Source organism: Antrostomus carolinensis, unplaced genomic scaffold (assembly GCF_000700745.2).
Source record: "Antrostomus carolinensis isolate BGI_N321 unplaced genomic scaffold, ASM70074v2 scaffold30726, whole genome shotgun sequence".
Classification (NCBI taxonomy): Eukaryota; Metazoa; Chordata; class Aves; order Caprimulgiformes; family Caprimulgidae; genus Antrostomus; species Antrostomus carolinensis.
Genome location: NW_010320363.1, coordinates 5,610 through 26,087, shown reverse-complemented (window position 1 = coordinate 26,087; position 20,478 = coordinate 5,610). Strand labels below are relative to the sequence as shown.

At 47.7% G+C, this 20,478-nt stretch overlaps 1 protein-coding gene across 1 annotated transcript in view; it reads right to left on the bottom strand.

Annotated features, from left to right (window-relative positions):
* Positions 1-17: 17 nt before the first annotated feature.
* The window catches only part of LOC104526197 (patatin-like phospholipase domain-containing protein 7), a gene marked incomplete at its 5' end in the record, with an annotated part of 21,218 nt that continues 757 nt past the window's right edge, over positions 18-20,478 (bottom strand). The window contains 7 exons of the mRNA XM_010169578.1: positions 18-98; positions 1,226-1,329; positions 5,277-5,361; positions 10,800-10,961; positions 14,318-14,470; positions 15,924-16,072; positions 18,639-18,755. Coding sequence (XP_010167880.1) covers positions 18-98; positions 1,226-1,329; positions 5,277-5,361; positions 10,800-10,961; positions 14,318-14,470; positions 15,924-16,072; positions 18,639-18,755 — 851 coding nt within the window. The remainder of the gene's footprint in view (positions 99-1,225; positions 1,330-5,276; positions 5,362-10,799; positions 10,962-14,317; positions 14,471-15,923; positions 16,073-18,638; positions 18,756-20,478) is intronic.

The following is a 20,478-nucleotide window of genomic DNA, read 5'->3' as shown; positions in this document are numbered from 1 at the left end:
TCAGACTCTTGGGAGCACTACCCCGGCTCTCCCGTGCTGCTCGCCTGGCCGTCCGCGCTGGGGACATTCCTGCGCTTTCTTATCTGCATATCTTCATCCTGAAAGGAGGAAAAAAAGGAGAAAAGCACAGATTCTTCAGTATCCTCTCTGAGCTGGAGAAAATCTAGCCTCTTCCCCTCCATCCCTTCTTTGTCCACCAACCACTACCCACTACAGATCAGCCCAGCAAACAAAATCTTGACACCATCACTCCAGCTCCTGGCTCAGAGCACTGAAGCCATCACAGATCCCCACGTGGGCACCTGCCCAGGCCGGGCACCTTCCCAAACCATTCACCTGCTCCCACTGAGAAACTCAGCTCATGTCCAACACCACAGGCAGCTCCACCTTTTAAACCTGCTGGCCACTCTAGCTGGAGTAAGAAGAGCTGGAAGACAACCCTCCCGAGCTTTGCTTCTCAGGCTGCGGGCAACATCAGGAGAAGTCTGGCCTCACAGTGCAGGTTTTCCTCAGGGTGGACCTGAGGTCCCACAGAATCAAGGAGCTTTGGTCATAAGGGGCTTCTGGAGAGTGTAACACCATTTCTGCTCGAAGCAGGGCTAGCTCCAATGCTAGAGCTGGTTCTTCAGAGCATCCCTTTGGTTTTCAAGTTATCTGCAAGGATGGAGTTTCCACCAGTTCCCTGCCCAGCCTGTGGCAGTTCCCAGCTGTGCTTACTGGGAAATAATTCCCCTTGTACCCACTCAGGACTTCCTTTAGCACAAGTTGTGCCTGTCACCTCTTGTCTTTTTGCTGCGCCTCTCCAATGTTGTCCTCTCCACAACCACCCAGCAGGCAGCTGCAGACAGGACTCACATCCTCCCTTCACCTCCTCTCCTCCAGGCTGGAGGAAGCAGCTCCCTCAGCCTCTCCTCGTCAAGAGCTGAATGCTCTCCAGCCCTGAACCTCCTTCACAAGCAAAACCTTGGAGCTACGTGGCCACGTTTTCACCCTGGCCAGGTTTTGACACACACAGCACCACTGTGGATGCCTGACCTCAACAGGGTCAACACGCAACATCAAGTGTCTGCACGACACGAGAAGCAAACTCATCTCTGCACAGTTCTCCTCAGCAAGTCCCTTCCAGGTGCTCCTCTCAGTGTCCTTCCTGACACCCCCACCGCACACCATTCACACGGGACTCAGCAATGACACAGGCACTGCCTGTTCCCAGGGCACCTCCTACCGAGTCAGAGTCTTCTTCAACCTGGCTGCTTGTGAAATTGATATAATCATCCTTCTGGGTGTCCAGAATTTCTTCCTCATACTCAGTCTGGTAGTCTGACTCATCTGCAAAGAGAAGAGAGAAAAAAACACGGGGTTCAACCAGGACTCGGAGGTGGAAAGTGCTGGAAGAGCAATGGTAGGTGTCTCTGTTGGTGCAGGGCAGGGTGACTGCTGGCCAACTCCACAGCTGAGGGAACTGGGACTGCTCAGACACAGAGATGGGCTCTCCAGCCAGATCACAAAATAAACCACATCCTGTATGTGAACTGGTGTCCTGGAGGTCTCTAGAATCTAAAGAGCCTGGAGCAAGAGCAGTGAGATACAAATTGTCCATGTTGTTCTGGTGGGTGCCAGCTGCCCAGCACAGCGCTGGCAATGGGGAGATGATCCCACTTCCCCGTGAATGCTCCTCACAGAACAGTCGCTGTCTCCCACCCCTCAGTCCAGACCAGACCTGCAGGAAACCTTCAGAAGACATGCCTAGGAGCTACCAATCCAAGCTCCCTGGACATACTGGTCACAGACTCACTGGAAATGGGGACTTCCAGGCACAGGGTGAGCTCTTGCTGGTGTGGAGATGATAATTATGCGTCTCACAATCTCTGGTCCACAGGGGACAGTGACATTTACATTCCCCTCCTTCTCCAGAGGGGACAATCACCTGCTCTCTCTGCTAATCCAGCAGATTAACATAATTTAGGGAAGCTCAAGAGCTGTGCACCCTGCAGAACAGCAGCAGGACACGCCACCAAGCCCCCAGTACCAAAGCCCAATCCCAAGGAACGAGATCCATCAGTGCAGAGTCAACATCTCTTCCAGCACCTGGAGATCACTCTGGGGTGTGTAGAACAGGAGAGTCACCTGCTAAGGGGACTGACCCCCTCCCACATCAACTCAACACTCAATTAATGGGCAGATGCCCATCATCAGCCCCAACATGCCACCACAGAGCCCCATCCCACCTGAGCATGGAGCCAAGGCAGGGAAACACAGCACGAGGGAGATGGTCACCTGCCTTCTGCACACCTTCTGGTGGGTGCTTTTTCAGAACACAAGTTAACGCGTTAAAATGGCAGAAAATCTTTGGGTTTGGGTTGGTTTGGGGTTTTTTTTTTTGACGCTGGGTTTTCTGCCACTTCCATGAGTTCACTCAAGTGGGTTTGGAGATGCTGGAGCAACACCTGGTTTTCAGCCCACTAGTGAAGAAAGTGGCTCGTGTTTAAACCGGATTCTTGCTGAAGTATTTCTTCTGGGAACAGTCAAGAGCATCTGCTCCAGGCTGAAGACAACAGCACAGTTTGTTCCACAGCATTTTCCTCTAACACAATAACTACAACCAACTGCTGAACATTCGGATTAAAGACACTGGGTCTCTTTTTTTTTAATTATTATTATTTTTTAACTGTGAATTGGAGAATTCTCCTTAGTTGATACCAAAACCACAACTGATAAATCTTTGATCAAACACACCAGAGAAACTGGAAATTCATCTGAAGAGCAACACACAGCACTAACAATAGTTTGTGGTTTACAGCTCCACCAAAACAAACTTACCCTCAAAAACCAAACTCCTCGGTTTTTCCAAGCACTGTTCAGTCTTTATACAGATAATAAAGAAGGAGAGAAAGGTGTCACTTCTCACATCCTTCACACAGCAGCTCTGGGTGCTGGAGGACTGATGGGTGACATCTTTGCCTGAAGGACAGGATGCCATCCAGAGGGACAGTTAATGACAGAACAAGGGGAAATGGGTTTAAACTGAAAGAGGGGAGGTTTAGATGAGATATTAGGAAGAAGTTCTTCACTGTGAGGGTGGTCAGACACTGGCCCAGGTTGGCCAGAGAAGCTGTGGCTGCTCCTCCCTGGAAGTGTTGAAGGCCAGGCTGGATGAGGCTTTGAGCAACCTGGTCTAGTGGAAGGTGTCCCTGCTGCTGGCAGGGGAGTTGGAACTGGATGAGCTTTAAGGTCCCTTCCAACCCAAACCAGTCTGGGATTCTATGAAAAGGTGGTTGAGTTTCTTCTCCACTCTTGAGCAAACTGAGACCAACGATTGAAACAATTAAAAACAAAAACCTGGAAGTTTTTGTTGGAAAAGGGAGGGGATTTCTGAGGACCAAAGTCACACAGGCTCTTGGGTGATCCAACCTGGCCTTCAACACTTCCAGGGAGGAGCAGCCACAGCTTCTCTGGGCAACCTGGGCCAGTGTCTGAACTGTTTTCTCCCTCAAGAAGATACAGCTTCTGACCTGGAGGAAGACTCAGAAGGTGTCAAACGTTTCACCCTCTTTGACAGTGCTGTTTCACAGCCAGGCTACCGAGTTGAGTCACCATCCCTGGAGGTATTTAAAAGACGTGTAGATGTGGTGCTGAGGGACATGGTTTAGAGGTGGACTCAGCAGTGTTGGGCTTATGGTTGGACTCAATGATCTTAAAGGTCTTTTCCAACCAAAACGATGATTCTGTGAAACCCAAAGTCTCACCAGCATGTATGAGGAACCACCTGACAGTCATGAGGCCACTGTCAGGGAGGTGTCACCCTCCATCTGAGCTCACCTTGGGACAGATGGCTTCCCCTGATACCTTCAGATACCTCTTTATCCACAGTGATGCCACTCCAGAGGCACCAAGGTGATGCCACGTTCAGAGGAATGCCTTTACAGCTACTGTCCATGGAAAAACAGGCAAGGTCCCTGCAGGCAGTGCATGGAGTCACCCACAACATCAGTATAAAAAGTCCTTCAAGCCATAGCACCCACGTGCACAACTCTCTCCTGCCATCCTCCCATCTCCTCTGGGGTCTCTACAACCAAGAGCTTTCAGCATCCACAAGGAGCACAGGCCCCCTCAGCCCCAAATGCACTTTATCTACTTTCTGAAAGACTGTTCTCCTCATGTTCATGACCTCACCCAGCAGAAAGCAGGTCCTGCTAACGGGGACAACCAACCAGGAACTATAGAAGGGAGAAAGATCTGTCCCAGGACACTGGTGACATCTCAGCAGGTCTCAACGCCCACGCCTGAAATAACCACGACACACGAGTTCTTCATTCTTATTCACAATGGCTGGTTCAAGCACATTTGATTAATATTTCCTTCATAAGGCGTATGATCGCAATTAGCATTTCAAATTACCACCGGGACATCTCTGCAAACAGTCAGCAGATGGGAGGACTGCTAACTTTAGATTTCCCTCTGCCAGAAGAAGAAATGGGGAGGAGGGGAGGGAGAGACTGTTTCTGAAGAGCTCTGGCACTGGAGATTTCAGACCTGCAAAGCTCTGATGTTGTTTGGTGAGCTGGTTACAGCGTGTACAGGGAACTGCTCCACGGGCCACGGCTGAGGCATGAGGGACTCGAGTCCCTTCATGTGAAGATGCAGGAGCTGTAACTGGTTCCTCATTAGCACTCACCAGTGCTCCCCCCAACCAGGAGCGTACGAAAAGTGATGGAGCCAGTGAGTCACTCCAGATCCTACTCACAACAACGGGGCAAAACTCCTTCAATCAGCCTCCTCCTACCTCAAAAGGACACGGACCAAAGGGTGAAGCCATCGCAAGGACACGAGTCGGCACAAGGGGAATGGGAACCTGTCTTTGCAGGAGTCACCACGTGTGTTATTTCACTCAGATGAGGTTCACTTGAGTCAGGATTATTCCCACCAGGAAACCACATCAGACCACACCAGTCACGGGCTGGCAGCAAATGTCTCACCATGGCAGGAAGACCCAACTCCCAACCTTCTCCCAGAGGAGGCACATGGAGGGTCCGGCTTGGGACAAGCTCGGGGACATGAGCAGGCAGTGAGTGGCTCTGGATGAAGCTGGGGGACAGCCCCTGCTGCTGGCTGTGCTCCACAGACACCAGAGCCAACAACCAGCCCTGAACCACCACGATTCCCAGCACGGGGTGTTAGAAGAAAGCAGTTAGACAAGGCACATGGGAGAAGCAGCCGTCCCTGCCTCGCTGCCCTTCCCAACGCTTCCGTAGCACCGGCGGGATCACCCAACTCACCATCTGCCACGGGCGCTTTCACCGGCTCGATCCTGGACACAATTTCTGCCAGATCCGTAAAAGAGGTGGTGGGACAGGTCACGTTCTGAAACACAGCAATAAGTTTTAGGTACGTTAACAAATATACACAAAAAAATCCCAACAATTCAAGATGATGAAAGCTCCAGAGACAAATTCTCCACGACTGTCCCCTCCAAAGCCATCACTCATCAATCAGTGAGTCATTCACAAAACAACTCTCCCGGTGAAGCTCTGCTGGCAGAGATGTGATTCCCAAGTGCAAACAGTGGGACAACCTCTAATGGCTCCTTCTCCAACCATGTGACAAGGAGCCTTATTAAAAATTTAGCAAACTACAGAGAAGACCACAAAGCTGAGAAGCAGCAGCTCTGGGACAGCCAGTGCTCGTTTGACTTGTTTCTCCTCCATCACTGTTGGTTTATAAGAGGGATCAGCCAGGCCAGGTGCAGCCCCCAAGGAGCTTTCACCTTGGGTGCAGGAGAAGGGGCCCCAGTGCCCATGTGGGACCCGGCACATGGGCCAGCCCCAGAGCGATGCCACGGGAGGCTGCAGGGACAGGCAGCAGCAGCCCAGGCACTGGGGTGACCCAGGTCCCCCGTGGGGACCCTGCCAAGCCATGGAGCTGGAGGTGCTGCAGGGATCAAGGGTCTGAGGTACATGACCCACCTGCAAGGAGAAATATTTCCCACTGCAATCCCTCTTCTCAATAAACCTTTTCTATTTCCACTGTCTCACCCAAGCAGTGGGTTGAACGTTCTCTATTTTGAGAAGTTACCTGCTCCAGTTTCTCCTCTAATAAAGCCCAACTTTGGCATTTAAGAACCATTTCGGTCTCCCCACATGCCAGGCTGTGAGCAGCCCAACCTGACTCCTCAGGGCCAGGCACAAAGGTCACCAAGATAGAAACCTGGACACCCCTCAGCTTGTTTTAAAACCAAGTGATTTTAATTAGGACAAGAGCACATGTCCCCAGAGGACCCGAGAGCAGGGAAGAGCTGGCAGGGGGCATCTTATTGCTGCCGGGAATTGCTGTGACAGTCATCTTATTCTAAACACCCAGACCTGTCCACGTGCTTCCAGGCAGGGCAAGCTTCCTCACACAGGGCTTTTATGAGCAATTCTTTGCTCTTCTGGCAAGAGCACTGATACTCTATGAATCATACAACCCCCGAGGGGGTCACAGCAGAAGCCCATTACAGCTGCAGCAGGTTGACCTTTAATCCATAGCTAACTTTTGATGTCATTTAGTATGGCTAAAGCAAGGTGCAGATCCAGGACAAGCAGCTGGTGGGGAGTTGTGGACACAGAAAAACCCAAGGGAATTAAAAAAATACCTGTATGAAATGAAACAGCAGTAGCTTAGGACACAGGCTTGAAAATATACAGAAGTCAGGAAGCTCAGTTTGAACGTTAAGGAACCATCAAGAAGGATGAGTCAGTCCAGTTTCATTTTGAACACCTGACCTGAATGGTCCCAGTGAAGAACATGCAGAAGGCTGTTCCTCAGGACAGGGGGAGGGGGAAAAAAAAGGAAAAAAAAAAGAAAAAAAGCATTTTGTGCCATATGACTAAGAGAGGGACATGTGCAAACGCTGGCCACCAAACAGACACAGCAATGTTGGAGGCAATCAACTCCAACAACGGGGACTCTTACAAAGTGGCTGCACCCAGTGCTCCCACTGACCCTTTCTAGGCTGTTCATGGGAACATGGAGCAGACAGGGACCAGCTTTGGAGGGGACAAAAGTCCAGGGTGCTGCACGAACAGCTGAACAAATCCTGCAGCAACTGTCACCAAAAGGTGCTTCAGGAGAAGCGGCATCAGCTCCCGCAGACCAGCTGTAAGGACAGAGGAGTGTGAGGGTGATGGGCAGCGGGAGCATCTCTCGGGGTCGCTGATGTACAGACGATCCCACGTGTAACCCCGTTAGAGGACGTCTGCCGAGGCAGCTGCACCCCAAAACCTTTGCACTGAGACTGGAACGTGACTTGTGGGATTCCAGGTGTCTTCCCACACTCGCCTGATGCTTTGTGAACAGGAATTTAATGTTTAAACACTTCCACTTGCTACTTTTAAGGACAAACACCACACTCCCATCAGTTAACACGAGGCAAAGTGTCCCAGATTCATTCAAAACCTACTCCAAAACCTTTCTGCTGACTTATTTTTTTATCAAGGAGGAAAGTATTCTCTTTGGCACAATCGTTATTAAATAAATTAGAGGAAAGACAGTTACTATTGTAGTCTGCTGGATTATATTTAGCTCCAGCTATGAATAACACTTCAGCAGACAAAACTTCCCCGAGGAGATCCAATTAATGGTACTGAATTAATCTGTGCTGGGCTGTTCAAGTGAACTTTCTGTAAGGTTCCTGTTGATTGTGTCTTCAGTATTTGTCTTTTTTGAGACAAGATAAACAGTGACTGAATGATGAAAGCAAAGGAGAAGTATCTAAATGATGAGGTATCTGGAGATTTAAAGTAAAAATTCAACGCTTACGACATGGAAACGAGATGATAAGAAACAGCCCTCAGCGCTCAGAGATGTTGAACGCTCCAGAAATAGCTGAAGAACTGAAACATAAAGAACATCAAAACCTTCTCTAATGAAAGGCAAGTTAAAAATATCGCTGTTATCCTTGGAAGATAGCAGAGCTAAAGGACTTCAGTGACTCTAATGGGCTAAGGGAGGGAAAAAAAAACAAAAGAAAAGATAAACACCGCAGCGGGAGCCTGAAAGACTTGTTATTTTATAGCAATAAAATCTACTAAAACAAAAGTCAGATGAAAAAAAAAAATCTTGTTTTTTAGCAGACTCCAGAGTTTTCAGAGGAAGAGGAGAAGACCTCCTAGGTCCTTGGGAGCAGAGTTGGAACTGAGCCTTAGCGTCAGTTTGGGGGAAGGCACAAAGCTGATGGTTCCTGCTCCATAACCCGGGAAGTTTGTTGAGTTGCCCGTTATGTTTCAACTCCCGGTGTCTCAGCAACCAGCACTTTCTACCTTGTCATCAAGCACAGCACAGAGATGCAGTGACAGGCTGTGTCTACAATCACTACGTGACATATTTGATCTCCAGGGCAGTTGAAGAGCCATAAAAACCAAAGCAGATTGTGACAAACGCTCAACGCGCTGCCTGACGCGCAGCTGTAAGATCCTGATTTAACTGAAATATTACCCTGAATTACTGTAAAATGAGCAATTTTAAAAGAAATCTTTAAACGAAGCGTTTGGTGCAGCAATGAGTATGTCTGAGCTTCTTACCAGTTGGTGATGAAAGTCAGAGGATGAAATAGGACATGTGACCATTTCTGAGACACAATTTTCTCTCCCTTGACTTCTCCTTATGACTGTTAACCCACAAACAAACACCAGCTTGTAACTAGTCTGAACCCAAGGTGTCAGAAGCAGAATGGGGACCCAACTTCTGCAGCTCAAACTAATGTATCTCCTAGTCCAGGTCATCTTCCCAGTAAGAAATAACAAGCTGAGTTGTTTTGTGGCTCCTCAGATCACCAGTTTCCCCATAAAGCTCAGTCCCTCCGTGCTCCTCCCAGAGCCACTCACCCTGCCAGGCAGCGTGGGTGGGATTCATCTGACGATGGGAACCCATCAGCGCTGATCCCCTTGGCTCCCTCCACATGGCTGGAGCCAAGGCTGCCATTCATCTTATCCCAGTGGAACCACTTCCATTTCATCAAGTGACTCACACCCTATGGAGCCTCATCTCTCTCCGATGACAAACGGGGGGGGACAGGGCAAGTGGCTCAGATGTGGGCGTCATCCACCCCTCATCGTTGGGCTAACGTCCTTCCTCTCCCCTTGCTCATGCCAACCCCCTCCAAAGAAAAGTGCTCTACCACCGACCTCTGGAAGAGCTGCAAATCCTCCCTGTCATTTGTCACCTCGATTGACTTTCCTTAGTGAGGCTCAACACAGTTATGATACATTTTGGCAACCACTTAAAATATTATCGCTCATTCCCCTCTCTGGAAAATCCAATAAAGATGAATTACTGGGGAAAACACAAAGCCTTTTGTAGCACTTGGGTTTTAAATCAGAGGAATTCAAAGGAGGGTGAGGATAATAAGCCAATAGATTATAAGATGGTACCCAAGTCCTCAAAAAAAGGTGATAACTGTTTCTTAAAAACAACTGAAACTTCCCTGCCAAGAAATTCAGCCAGCCCAGTGAGTTATGAACCAACTCTGCAGGCTGACCTCAATCCTTGAGCTGAAAACCCAGGAGAATTTTATCCTACTTTTAAGCAGAATTCTTAAGTAGAAATCTTAACGGCACTGTAACCACAGAGCAAGATGATACAGGTGTAAATTTGCCATCATCAGGCATTTACCAAACCGCACATTAACTGGGATGTGCTGCAGTGAGCAGGACAAGGTGTGTGAAACCCAGTAACCTCAACAGCGTCTGCGGAGCCTCAATGATGGCTCTAGGAAGTTCCTTCTCTAACAGAGAGGAGTGAGGAAGAAAAGCAAATCAATGGCTTTGCAGGGATGGGAACTCTTAGCTAAAAACACATCTCCAGTAAGGGTTTAATTCAGGCTTTCTGGAAGCATCTGAGAACCATTTGAGTCTCATCCTGAAAGCCAGCAATGGCAGAGATCAATGTCAGCGACCCCAATTCATGTCTTCTGTGATGAGCACCAGGCAGCTGGTGTGAGAGCCACTGCCCTGGCAGACCAGTTTCTAGTAGCAAGAACAATAACCAGGTACCACCTAAAGTTTGTGGCTATGTCTACAATTAATACAATGAATATTTGATCTCCAGGGTTGAAGGGCTACAAAAAACAAAGCAGATCGTGATAAATTGTGATAAGTAATTCTTAGAAGGTTACTTGTTCTTCAAGTATCATTCAGGGATTCAAGCAATGGGTACAAATGGGTCCTCATCACCTGAAGCCACAGCCCATCCTCTCTCACAGGACCTGTGGGGCACAGTCCCAGCCTCTCCTCTTGCACTTCATGAACAGGGAAGGTGAAGAGAAAGGTGGGTGCAGAAACGCATCCACATCAGCTGCACATCTCAGAAAATGCTGGTTATGGGGAGCATCTTGCCTTCCTTCGAGGACGTTTGTGTCGTGAACGATTCCAGGTTACAAAGATGGCATCAACAGAATGAAACAGCAACAGGAGAGCTGCCCCACAGAGTGCTACAGCGGTTCCTGGAGTTTCAGAGACCCCATGGCACTTGCTGAAGATGCGGATGGATCTCTGGATGGGCACACAGCAGGTATCAGGGATGGATAGTCAAACATCAGAGCATGGGCTCTGGCAGAGCACACCCTGGCCACACTTGCACCTGATGATCAGAGAAGTGCAGGACCTCCTTCATAACCAGGCTATGGTTCAAGGAAAGAAGTTTCTGATGAACTCATCTTACCTTTTCTTGCCTACAATACAGTTTCCACTAATACCTCCGTGCTCACAACAGACAACTGATCATTCTCCTTCCTACCCCTGCCCAGTGTCTGGGCAGGAGGTGACCTGGTGTGCATCAAGTAGCTCTTGCAGAACAGTGCATTTAACCCAGACACTTACGTCGGTTTTGGATTTGCCAGTCTCTTGTCTGTCTCTTAGCATCTTGTCAAGGACTCCACTCCTGCACCAGACATTAAATACTGTTTTCCCGTGTTGATATCCCACTTCCTGGAAAAAAAAAAGGGGGGGAAAAAGGGGGAAAAAAAGTAATTAATAGCTAAAAAACTATGGTGTCACATCTTCTGTAAATCAGTAGGAAATCTAGAGGTCCACCCCAAAGCCAGGATGTGCTTTTGCTACCTTCCACCCTCAACTACATAAGCTGTTCAGCCTAAGAATGAGGGAAACAAATCAGCAAACAAGGTGCTATTTTAAGTCCAAAGGCTAACTTGACCTTTGACCCCCCCAGTACGCAATGAAAAGTTGCCACCTGACACAACTATTTTTACAGCAGTGGCTTCAAGCAGGCTGTTCACGGAATAATGCCATATAAAGAGAAGCTCAGGACACATTACACCCTTCCAGTACTTTGGCTCTTTCTTTGGAAGAAGATAACACCACAAATTAATTTGTGTCTTCTCCCCTCTTGGCTCAAAAACAGCCAAGAAAAGAAAACTTCTCTAGTAAAGAAAATCCCAGACTGGTTTGGGTTGGAAGGGACCTTAAAGCTCATCAAGTTCCAACCCGCCTGCCAGCAGCAGGGACACCTTCCACTAGACCAGGTTGCTCAAAGCCTCATCCAGCCTGGCCTTCAACACTTCCAAAAAAGTTACTCTATGACATCCAGTCCCAAAATCTCTTGCAGAATTAAGCCAGAAAGCACTGAACACGCAAGCATCAGTTTGCTGGAGCAGAAATGACAGCCCATGGACAACACCAAACTCCATGTTCCTCTCATTTAAAAGCATAATTTGCATTTGGAATGACAACATGGCACTGGGCCATTAGCATGGAAACAACTGGGGAAAAAAAATTGCCTCAAGTTTTACTCTTTTTCTAACAAGACAGTAGAAATGGGGTTGAAAAATCCAACTGAAAGGACACGGCAACAGGTGTCAGGAGTCCTGGATCCTATTTCCAGCCCTCGCGCTGGCAACACGCGCTAAACCTCAGGCTTGGGTGGCAACTCTGAGTGGTGGAAGCAGCCCTGGCTGAGCTGGTATCCTCTCTCCTCTGGATTTTGGACAAGGAGGCACTCAGGTTGGAATTCAGCTCTCATAATCTACTGTAGCTTCTCAGCCCAGGGTGGATGCAATTATTCAGGAGGAAAACTTGATGGATCAACCAGTTAGAATGAGTCCAGAGGAGGCCACCAGGATGACGCGAGGGCTGGAGCAGCTCTGCTGTGAGGACAGGCTGAGAGAGTTGGGGCTGTTCAGCCTGGAGAAGAGAAGGCTCCGGGGAGATCTTATAGTGGCCTCCCAGTACCTGAAGGGGCTACAAGAAAGCTGGGGAAGGACTTTTCATAAGGGCAGTTAATGACAGAACAAGGGGAAATGGGTTTAAGCTGAAAGAGGGGAGGTTTAGATGAGATATTAGGAAGAAGTTCTTCACTGTGAGGGTGGTGAGACAGTGTCCCAGGTTGCCCAAGGAAGTTGTGGCTGCTCCTCCCTGGAAGTGTTCTCGGCCAGGCTGGATGAGGCTTTGAGCAACCTGGTCTAGTGGAAGGTGTCCCTGCTGCTGGCAGGGGGGTTGGAACTGGATGAGCTTTAAGGTCCCTTCCCACCCAAACCAGTCTATGATTCATCTACAACTGGCTGGGTCAGGTGGATCCAAAATAACTGCGAGAACCTGAGCTTTGGGAAAGGACACGCAGCCAACTCACCACTCTAGGCTGATAGAGAAAAGGGGTTTGACAAGAAGAGGGGATTTTTGTTCTTTTGAATGTGTGGAATGGTTACAAGGTGTTCATTCCTATTTTCTGTGAAATCCAGGTATGTAGCTGGAATAAAAACCCTCACTACTTCATAGGCTGTAAGGGTAAAGCAATGACAAGGATGCCCTTTCCTTGGAGGTCAGAACACTTTGATGCTTCCCTGTGGACAACAGTTATATGAAAATCCAGGAGGGTGCTGCCCCTCCAGCCCTGCACTGGCTCACGCCAAGAACTTGAGAAAAGTGATTTTTTTCTGTGAGCAAGTTTTATTCCACTGAGAAAAATTTGCCTGACGTCTTTTAAATCTCTTTAACGACACCAAATTAGACAGAGCCAGAACAATGATTTGACAGCTTACTATCTGTTACTGAGATGAACTACCAGACCCCTTCATCAAGGTTTTCCAAATGGCCAGGGCACTCCATCTAGCGAAGAATATTATGTTCAGCAAAGTCTTAGATCCACTGTTGGCAGACAAGCACTGTTTGCCCAGGAGCTGTGAGACACCAAATATCCTTGAGAAAATATTTATACTGGGGGAAATCAGCTGGTGGTTTGGAATAGCTGCTGTCTGGTCTGAAGGACTCTCTCTCAGATGCAAATCTGCAGGGTTTAATGGTGTTACTGGTTTTTGTTTAGTATTTATGAGACAGTGTGACAGAAATCAACCTGCAGACTAATGACTATTGCAGGTTGTCACCCCATCTATAAAGGAGATCAACCTAAAGGAAAACTGGTGGTGGGTTGGTTTTTTTTTCCTTCCAGCCTAGGAGAAGAGCAAATCTATGCAGAAACACCTGAAGATGGAAGATGTTTGCATGGCTGAAGGAGGTAAAGAATGGAAAGAGACAGTAAAATAACTCCCTTGACAAGAGAAATTGAGCCAGAATTGCTGTCGTTACCTCAACCTGGACAGAGATGGTTTTTGTTATAAATGCTGAATTATGTCAATAAGACAATTCAACTGCACATCTGGAGTCAGTTCTTCCCGTACTGCTTTCGGATACATACACAAAACTAAATCCCAGAGAGGTGTAACCTGGTCCTACCCTTTGGTAACCTGGTCCAACCCTTTGGTAACCTGATCCAACCCTTTTCACAACGTCCTTCCGCTGACATTGGTGCCATCTTCCTGATACTCTATCAGGTGCTGAGGAATTGTGGATGATATGTTTTATTAATAGAAGTGTTGAAATGTTAACCGAGCCAGATATTTTAGCACGTTGCCCTCCATTTCAGTGATCCACAGTCTCCCCTACAGACTTCTCCTTCAAATCTTCCATGAGACAACAAGCCACGTAATGAAGGGAGAGAAGCGACACCACTTGACAAACCCCAACTGCCCAAAGCAGCTCAGACACCCAAGAGCTTTCACCGAGCAGCTGAGCAAGAACTGTCATGACACAGAGCGAGGCAAACTGACCCATTCACAGGTCATTAGAGAAACAAGATTACTAACTCGATTGCTGCTGCTAATCCAATCTCACAGTCGTGATATCATTCCACAGCATTATTACACATTAACTACTCGCTCTGTGCCAACTGACTTCTCTGACTCTCCAACAGCTCAGGCACTAATTAGCACCACAAACCAGGTTTCTGTGGAATGGGAATACAAAGGGAAATGCCTTTCCCAGGAGGCACTTACACAGATTTCATCGAATTTCCCAAACTCCAGGGTTCCGTAGCGGTCAATGGGCGGTCGGATATACTCGCAGTAATCACTGTTCTTCACCATCTCCAGCTGCCGCACGCAGCACACGTACGCGAGCCGCGTCTGGATCTCTGCCATGTTCAGCACCTGTCAACCAGGCCAGACACACCAATCATGATTAATTCAGAAATTGCATTTCTGAATACGTTCTGGTTTCAGAATGGAGAACAAGCAAGTTATCTCGCAATTGTTTATTGGGTTTTTTTTCCAAGAAGCCTGCTGAAGCCTTCACGTATCAGCACCTCCATCTGTTTCCCAGGCAGTGTGGACAGCTAGATGATGAGTCTCCATAATCCACAGCAGAAAAAGAATTGCCTTCAAACATATTTCTGCAGTTCAAGGGTGAAATCAGTATTTCATTCCAAGGATATAGTTGTATCTTAAGAGAGAGAGAGATCTGTGCTGAGGTGAGAGGGGCACAGCGATCCTTCACAGCAGAAATCAGTGATGACCTCTATGGTACCAGGGCAGAATGGTTGAGGTTGGCAGGGACCTCTCCAGATCATCTACTCCAACCCTCCTGGCTCAAGCAGAGTCAGCTGGGACAGGCTGTCCAAGACCATGTCCAGCTGAGTCTCCACAGATGGAGACTACAGAATCTCTCTGGTTGGCCAGTGCTTCACCACTCTCAGTAAAAACCACGTTTTCTGGTGTGTGGAGGAAGTAATCCCTCGTTTCCATGTGTGCCTATGGCCATTTGGGCAGTTGCAATATTTCACTGAGCAGAGTCAGGGTCTTCCATTTCCCCCCCTCAAACATTCCCACAACATGCTGGGAGCAGCACGGTCAATTCTGGCAAGGCAGAGCAGCGCACTCCACAGCTGCACCAACTCTAAAAGGTCACTTCTCAGGGAGGTGAGACCTTTCCAGGGGATGGGAGTTATTATAGAGGAAAAACTTCAGATTACAGAGCAGTACCCACAGCTTCTAGTATTTTCCCTACCTTTGGGAAGCACAAACAAGTATTTTACTTTCAGTTCCAACAGAGGAACATGTTAATTGTAGTTGGAAGGGAAGAAGAAAAAACAGCATTCACTTGGGGGGCAGCTGCAGAGCCTGGTAATGTAGGAAATGCAGAGTGTGTAACAAAGTTGGCATGACTGCATGCAACAAAGAGGAAAGAAATAAAATTACACTCTGCAGCCGCGTGTTTATCAGTAGCAGTAACATCAGTTACTGCCTGGTGCTGAAATCTCCCTAAATCAACAGTTCAGAGACATACAGGATAGAAACACTGAATTACTTTTAGTGGTAAAATTAATAAATTCTGATTTTATTAAAACTTACTGCACCTCTAAGAAAAGGTTTCATTGCTTTAACAATTCCACCACCCCCTTCCCAGACCAGAGGCTCTACCCTCTCCCATCTCACTGCCCTTCCTTTGGTGTCAGGGCACTGCTCAGCTTGTTTTGTCCACGAGTAAGAGCTCAAACTGATGAAACAGGATGGTTTCTCACCAGGTTGGCTCCCTGAATGAACAAGAGGAAGCTCCCAGCTCTGTACATAAAACCAGCTGCCATTTTAACACAGTCTACAATACCTTGACTTTCTTGGCCAGTGGATTCCACCTCTTCCAGAGCAGCCACCAGCCAGACAAGCAGTCACCATAGTTGGTGAGATCTGTCTCGTCTCGGCTCCCCACGTCGATCGCGATCACCACTTTGGCACCCATGGACCTCGCAACATCAGCTAGTGGGAAAGAAAGTGACATCAGCACCAGTGCCACCAACCTTGCTGCTGCTCATCCAAAGTTCACATTCACACTGCTGGGGAGGGGGGCAGACTTTTTATAAGGGCAGTTAGTGACAAAACAAGGGGAAATGGGTTTAAACTGAAAGAGGGGAGGTTTAGATGAGATATTAGGGAGAAATTCTCACTGTGAGGGTGGTGAGACACTGGCCCAGGTTGCCCAAGGAAGTTGTGGCTGCTCCTCCCTGGAAGTGTTCTCGGCCAGGCTGGATGAGGCTTTGAGCAACCTGGTCTAGTGGAAGGTGTCCCTGCTGATGGCAGGGGGGTTGGAACTGGGTGATCTTTAGAGGTCCTTTCCAACCCAAACTATTCTATGATTCTATAATATAACCTGATCTCTTACCTACCACGAGTGTCCCTGAACAGCCTCAGATATCAACGTTGGCACCAACTCTGCAGAGAGACCGTTTCCCTGGGGAGGCTCCTACCCCACTTGCTCCATTTCAACAGAGAGATCCCAGTGTGCTGCCTGCTCCACACTCACCAAGCCCCTGTCTAACCTCATTGCTGACCTGCTGGGAAATATCCCTTACTGGGTATATTTTCCCCTGGATCAGCAGGATGACCTGACTCTCTCTGAGGCCACGCTGTCACCAGCACCAAGGTGAAGACAACAGGAAAACAGGATGGCAGGGAGTGGGGGAGAGGAGGTGGGACACACACAGCTCAGGTCCACAGTTCCACCACATCAGGTATAAAGTGGAAGGGCACGTTAAACCCACATTAATTCTGCCTCGTGCGGCATTTCTCCTGAGAACAAAAGATCTGGGGGACCTGTAGAGAGAACACGTGGCAATGGCCTTCAAGAGGAGAGTCAGCAGTGCTGGTGTCACCCTGCAGATGGAAATAATAACACAAAGGAGCAGCACAGGAACCAGAGGCTGGGAGGACTGCAGCCTGAGAAAAGCTTTGGGATCCAAGGGAGATACGTATTTGGAAGCAGGAGAGAAATGAGGCAACACTTCCGACTTCAAGGTCAGTAAAAGGACTATCTGCAGCCTTTGGATATGGGCAGGGATTTAGGGAAGTGCCAAGGGAAGGAAGAGAAGGATGTGCACCTCACAGAATGAATTTAGATTTCTTCCACACCCCCAGAGTCCAAGATAGTTGCAGTTTCCAGAATAGTTGTGCGTAGGAAAAGCACCGCTCTAAAGAGCCAATTTAGATGCTTAATTTAGACACTTATTTAAATCACATCTGTTCTGTAACTTGGATTTATACTCCTGGGCTCGTTCAGTCTATTGCACCTTTTCCACCCAGTGTCACCCACATGTGGGCTCTTTGTCCTCTCCAGTATGTGCAGGTGGAAAATCAAAGAATCATAGAATCCCAGACTGGTTTGGGTTGGAAGGGACCTTAAAGCTCATCCAGTCCCAACCCCCCTGCCAGCAGCAGGGACACCTTCCACTAGACCAGGTTGCTCAAAGCCTCATCCAGCCTGGCCTTCAACACTTCCAGGGAGGAGCAGCCACAGCTTCTCTGGCCAACCTGGGCCAGTGTCTGACCACCCTCACACCAAAGAATTTCTTCCCAATATCTAATCTAAACCTCCCCTCTTTCAGCTTAAGGCTGAAAAGGTTCCTCAGTTTGCAATTCATCCTTTTCCTTACAGACACAAACAGAGAACGTCAGATGCAGATTTTGAGGGTCCATTTTGTGTTATTTCCATTTATGGTTTTTTAGGCAAATACAGCCCTGATAGAAAAATACAGTCTGGGTTTCTCTTGAACACATACATAAATTTAGGTTGCTCAGATGCAGAGTCTCGAGCTTAGATTCCTCCCTCTTCATTTGTACACTATCAGCATCACAAACTGCCATGACACCACATGTCTCTGTTCTCTCCTGGCCACCATCCTGAGCCACCCACCTCCCAGTGCTTTCTGACTGCAACGACAACCCTGACATGAAGCACATCCCAAACACACAGCAGTGAACTCACACACCTCCAACCCTTTTGGGTTCATTCCTCAGAACACCCCAAACTCCACATCAACCTTTTGAACTTCACGTGATGCCACCTCTGCCACGTGTTAGCAGCTCACCAAGACACTGCTGCCTGTCACCTGAACCCTTCAGGCTCTGGTGACACCAGTCTGAACAACAAAGAGTTAATGCTGTTGCTTTCTCAGAATTATTTCTTATGCAACTGATACTTTTTGAAAAGAAACTCAAAGGTAGACTATACACTCGCAGTTTAATTTCTGCTCTCTCCTTTCACTGAGCACTAAAACAAATTCAAAATTAGCTTGGAATTATATGTGCAGAATATGCCTATTAGGAAATAGTTCATAACAAAAAATAGTCTTAATAAAGCCATGATAAAGCAAAGACCTAGGAAATTTGAGACCAATGACTCCGGGGAACCATCGTGAGATTAAAGGTGTCTGCAATATTTCTCCTTGTTTCCTTTTTTAGGTTAAAAATAAATAAATAAATAAATTTGCAGGCTGTTTTGACAGGTTGTGTTCTCAGGAACTTCTTCCCAACTGATCTGTGCACCTACCAGGAAGATTGTTGATATAACCTCCATCCATCAAGAGATGTCCATCCTTCGGGTCACAGAGAGGAGGCATGTATCCAGAGAGGGACATGCTGGCACGGACATACCTCCACAGAGAGCCTGTGGGAATGAGAGGGAGGGAATGGCAACAGCATTAATTACTGCCACAGAGAGGGGGGAGGGGTAGGCTTTTGCACTCATTAAAATAATCAGGAGATAGAGGCTCTCGTGAGAATAGTGTTATGAAAGTTATTAAAGCAGTTTATTATTTTCTATACCGTAATCCTGGCGGGGAGGGGGAAGGTTACTCAGATACACTATCAGGCAAAAGACTTGGAAACCACAGCTTGAAGCTCATGGTTTATATTTATTGCCTTGGAGGAGATTTCAGCACATGCCTGACTGCGGGGAGCATCTTCAGAGCTTTGTTGAGGTTACACTGATAAAGGAAAAGGCTTCTCCTGGGGACAGAGGCAAAGGAAGAATCAGCAGTTGGAAGCGCAGTCAGAGCCATTCTGTTCTACAGAGATCCACAAAGCCCAGACTTTTAGCAGGAGCTGAACATGAAAAACAGGCTGGAAAAGCCCCAAAATTCTGTTTTCCCTGCTTTGTAATAAGCAAACATTTCCTCTTGTGAAATCAGTGCAAGGGCATGGTGGCAACCTCATCTCTTCTTAGGATGCTTCTGTTAATAGTGCTGTAAGGAAGAGAGTGACAGTCTTTCGAGCTGTTAGAAACTTCAATCAAGTAGAAATTGGTTGGATCTGTTTCCTGTAAAACATTCTGCCTTAAGGCTCTTTTTTTACTGGTTTCTCTCTCAGCATTTGCATCAACTGAACTGGGAAGACGCTGCATTTCCAAAGAGGCCAAGAGTCTCATCTGAGAAGTGAATCTTTAAAAGTATCAAAAATAAATAAGACTTGCAGTGGTAGCTCACTTCTCCCTAATTAACTACTTGGTTCTTCAAACATTAATTCCCAGTTTGCTGCAAAGAATTACTGATCTATTTTCTTTTGAAAATATCATAGAATCCCAGACTGGTTTGGGTTGGAAGGGACCTTAAAGCTCATCCAGTTCCAACCCCCCTGCCAGCAGCAGGGACACCTTCCACTAGACCAGGTTGCTCAAAGCCTCATCCAGCCTGGCCTTCAACACTTCCAGGGAGGAGCAGCCACAGCTTCTCTGGCCAACCTGGGACACTGTCTCACCACCCTCACACCAAAGAATTTCTTCCTAATATCTAATTTAAACCTCCCCTCTGCCAGTTTCAAGCCATCACCCCTTGTTCTGTCACTCCCTGCCCTTGGCCAAAGTCCCCCCCCAGCCTTCCTGGAGCCCCTTCAGGCACTGGAAGGTCTCTAGAAGGTCCCCCTTACATGTAACAGTTCTTTTTCTAATTATAACCTAAGCTCTCCTACTGTTCAGCAGAGGTCAATAGTGGCTGATTTGGGTTTTATCATTAATAGTTTTAGTTGAATTGGAACTTCCACCCAAGAAAAATGCTGACTTCTTGTGTTACACCCCACAGATGAAACCAAGATGGGCAACTGCAGACACTGGGAACTTCCTTCATCTCCTTTCAATGAATTCTGGATTCAACCATAACCATTCTCCAGCTGATTTCTAACCTTACATTAAACTTCTGTGGGGACGAGCAGCTGGATGGAGTGATTTTCCTGACCCAAGTTGGCTTAACCTGCTGCAGAATGGGAAATACAGGATCTCTGAGAAAGGTTCATCCTTTGCCTGCTTGTTTTAGGTCTCTTGGCTGTCCTCAGTGAACAAAGCCCCCGTGTCAGGATAATTTAGTGGTTCTGTAACTCACACTCTAATAGCCAGAATG